General features: G+C 29.8%; 1 protein-coding gene across 1 annotated transcript; it reads left to right on the top strand.

Annotated features, from left to right (window-relative positions):
• The first annotated feature begins 1,417 nt into the window (after positions 1-1,417).
• LOC142505409 (uncharacterized protein At2g29880-like) lies at positions 1,418-2,434 on the top strand. Its single transcript, XM_075618385.1, has 3 exons — positions 1,418-1,586; positions 1,689-1,744; positions 1,835-2,434. The coding sequence occupies exons 1-3, from the start codon at positions 1,418-1,420 to the stop codon at positions 2,432-2,434; spliced, it is 825 nt and encodes a 274-aa protein (XP_075474500.1).
• The last annotated feature ends 1,304 nt before the right edge of the window (positions 2,435-3,738 follow it).

Raw genomic sequence — 3,738 nt, 5'->3', positions numbered from 1 at the left:
AAATCACTCAAAACGTTTTGAAAGTTCTTGTTTTAGATGCAGCACTCCAGAACATTGGCCTCGTATTTGTCGAGCCCCCGAGCACTTTTGTAAGCTTTATAAAGAATGAATCAAGGGAAAAGAAAAAGATACCAACTTTACTGAACACAATGACCATTTGAGTAATTCAACTCATTTTGATGCTGCAAATTTTCTAAATGATTTATTTGAAAATGATCAATATACTGGTGGAATAGAAATGTAAAATATTTTTTTTTGTGTACTCATATGATAATGTTTTATTGTATAATTATGATATCTGTTATATTTTTCAATAAATTACAAAGATTTGAAAAGATATGAGAAGCTTTCTGGTAGTTGGTATACTAATTTCTTGGAGGGAAATAACGTCGGGGCCACTAGACATTACTCGACCAGGGGAAAATATATCCGGTTTTCTAAGATCACTATCTTATCAATAATTCTTAACGATTGTTATTACGGATCGGAAAATAAAATGGGATTCATATGTTATAATTCGTCTTATGTTAGGATATTTTATATTTCAAATAATTATGTGAAATTTTGATAGTAACAATTTTTATGTCCTATCAGTTTTTGAATGATAGTAACAATTTTTATGTCCTATCTTTCAATCTTAGCGGATGATTTCACAGTGGTCAGGAATTAGGATATAAAAATCTATTTTAATTTTATATGCATCTATATCTTGGAAGGTGAGGAGGAAATGCATCATATGATGAGGCTTTGTTTTCTTAAAATAAATTTTTATATGCATCTATATCTTGCTCCTCACCTTCCAAAATATAATGGCATATGAATGAATAATATATATTTGAATACACAACACACACATGTTGTTAGCATATTGCTATATCTTAGCCGATGGTTTTGCAAAATATAACAATAGGCTAACAACATGTGTGTGTTTTGCATTCAAACATATATTATTCATTCATATGCCATTATGATGCCCAAATTTCCTAACAATTTTTGAATAGCCTTGAAAGAAGGCGCGTTATCTAGGAGAAAACCAATGCTTCCCAAATCATCATAATAATGAGTAAGTTTGACATATTAATATCTAATATTGATATATTTAAGGTATTCAATAATATTAATTCTGTTGCATTGTTAAATGTGGCACAGTAAAAAACATCACATGTATAGTCCATTTATGAATTAATACATTGACTTAAAATCAATGTATATCATGTAGTTGTGAAAAGCATAGAACATAGGAGCTTCTTTCTTAAAATTCTTGTTAGTCCTTATTGTTTGATTGTTTGTATCACACTTTATCATTGTCTCTAGATCTTTTTACTTATTTTGGTCAATATCTAGTAAAATGTATGTGCTTGTTTGCTTCTTATCACCGTATATTTTATATCTTATGCATACTCAAGTAATACTTACAATGGGAGATTCACAAGCAAAATATAATGTGTGGACGACTGAAGAGAGTAATGAATTGCTAAAAATCATGGTTGATGCCGTTATGCGAGGATGGCATGATAAGAATGGAGTATTTAACAAGAAAACTGTGGAGAAAAAAATACTTCCTGCTTTAAACGAAAAACTTGGATGTGAAAAGACTATTACACAATATCAAAGTCGTTTAAAGTGGTTCAAACAGCGATACAACAATTATTGTAAGCTTATACGTCATAACTCTGGTTTTGGATGAGATTCTGTGACAAAGAAATTCACTGCTAAAGATGAAATATGGGAGGATTATTTCAAGGTAAAAGTCTTTGAGTTAAAATAATAAATTTATATTTATAATTAGAATTATAACTAGTTTTAACAATTGTTGTTTTTTGTTCTTTACCAGTCTCATCCTAAACATGAACATTATCGGACAGACACTTTTGAGGATTATGAAGATTTGAGAATTGCGGTCGGGACTGGAACTGGTACTGAAAAATACTCAATTGGACTAGGAGATGATACTGATGCAAGAACATTTGATATAGAAGAAAATAAGGAAACTAATTTATTAGATGATTATGTCTTTGATTATGATAGTGGTGAATTCGTGCAAAGTGACAAACAAGAATCTTCACACCAGCTTCCATTTTTTGAGGACTCTGCTTTACCATTATCCCCTCAGCCCAGAAGTTCAGAGGTTCCACCAACTACAAAAAAACGAGATAGGACTGAGTTTGAAGCAAAATCAAGCACATTCAATAATACAGACCCAAATTATATATGTGAAAAATCTCACACTCTTGAGAAGGTAGTTTCTAAGATAGAATTAATAGGGAATGCAGGTGATACTTGTTGGGATGCTATCAAAGAGGTCCCAAATTTGGATAATCGTACTCGATACAAAGTGCTTGATTTACTTAACACCAGATCAAAGAAGATGGATTTTTTGAAAATGACAATTGAAGAGCGTTCGGGATGGATAGATTATAAATTAAATGAATGAGTATTTTTAGGGACATGATCAATAATGAGTTATATTGTGATTTAATTTCTGGACATATTCTTTTTATTTCTTTCCTGATTGTGGATTTTTGGATTATTTATATAAATTTTGAGTTTTACCTGGAATGATGTTCAATAAATTCATAGACTTATTTTATTCTAATTCCTTGTCGATATCAGGTGGTTCATTAAAATGTCATATATCAACGTACATGATGTAGAAGATCAAATGGAAGAAGAGGAATTCGAAGAAAAATTACATGAAACTTTTAGGTATTTGTTGAAGGAAATTCTTGGGATCCTCTATGTGCTAACTAAGCATATAACTAGCATGAATGACGAACGTGTCCATCGTCCCTTAAATAGACGACCAATAACTTCAAGTGGATACGATTATATCCATAAAATATTAAAAGAGGATCCAACAAACTTTCGAGAAATATATAGAATGTACCCTGACGTATTTTTAAAATTGTGCAACATCCTTAGAGAAAAAACACCATTGCAAGATACAAGATATATTTGTATTGAAGAAATGCTTGCCATGTTTTTACTTGTTGTCGGTCAAAATACTCGATATTGCTTGATTCGTAAAATATTCGGTCGATCACAATACAATACTAGCCAAAACTTCAACAAAGTGTTGAGAGCATTGAATAGCATTGCAGCAAATATGATGGTCAAACCAGGATCTGGAGTGTCGATCTGATGAATTTCCAGTTGAACCAGAGAATGAAGTTCCACAACCTTCATCAGAACAAGTTTACGAGGATAACAACTTTGATCAAATATTTGACACTGAAGAACAACGACGAGCAAATGCAAATACATGGAGAGATACTATAACAAATAGAATGTGGAGTGACGTTGATCATATTTACAATAACGAACCTTAGATTTTTTTCATAAAAAACTGCTTAAAATTTATCAAATTTCATAATGTTTTGATTAGCTATTTATCTATATTGATTAAATTTATATATATGCTTATAAATTAAAAATTTATTGATTAATTATTTATGCATGTTGAATAGATACGAGGATTGAAATTTTGATTTTGTTAAATTGAATTGTGATTTTTTTCCATATATTAAACATATTTACTTTTTAAATAAGTAAATTTATTTCAAAGTGAAGTTTTTATTTATGTTAAATAATTACTAGTTCAAAGAAATTATATATATTGAAATTTTTGCTTTTGTTAAATTGAATTATAATTTTTTTTTGCAAATATCTATCAAAATCTTGCAAAAAGTCTACAAAAGTCCATGGAATTCTGTTTACAAATCTGTGAGATTCTACAAA

This window comes from Primulina tabacum, chromosome 1 (assembly GCF_025594145.1).
Source record: "Primulina tabacum isolate GXHZ01 chromosome 1, ASM2559414v2, whole genome shotgun sequence".
Lineage (NCBI taxonomy): Eukaryota > Viridiplantae > Streptophyta > Magnoliopsida > Lamiales > Gesneriaceae > Primulina > Primulina tabacum.
The sequence above is the reverse complement of the archived record's forward strand: the minus strand, read 5'-3'. Positions and strand labels throughout refer to the sequence as shown.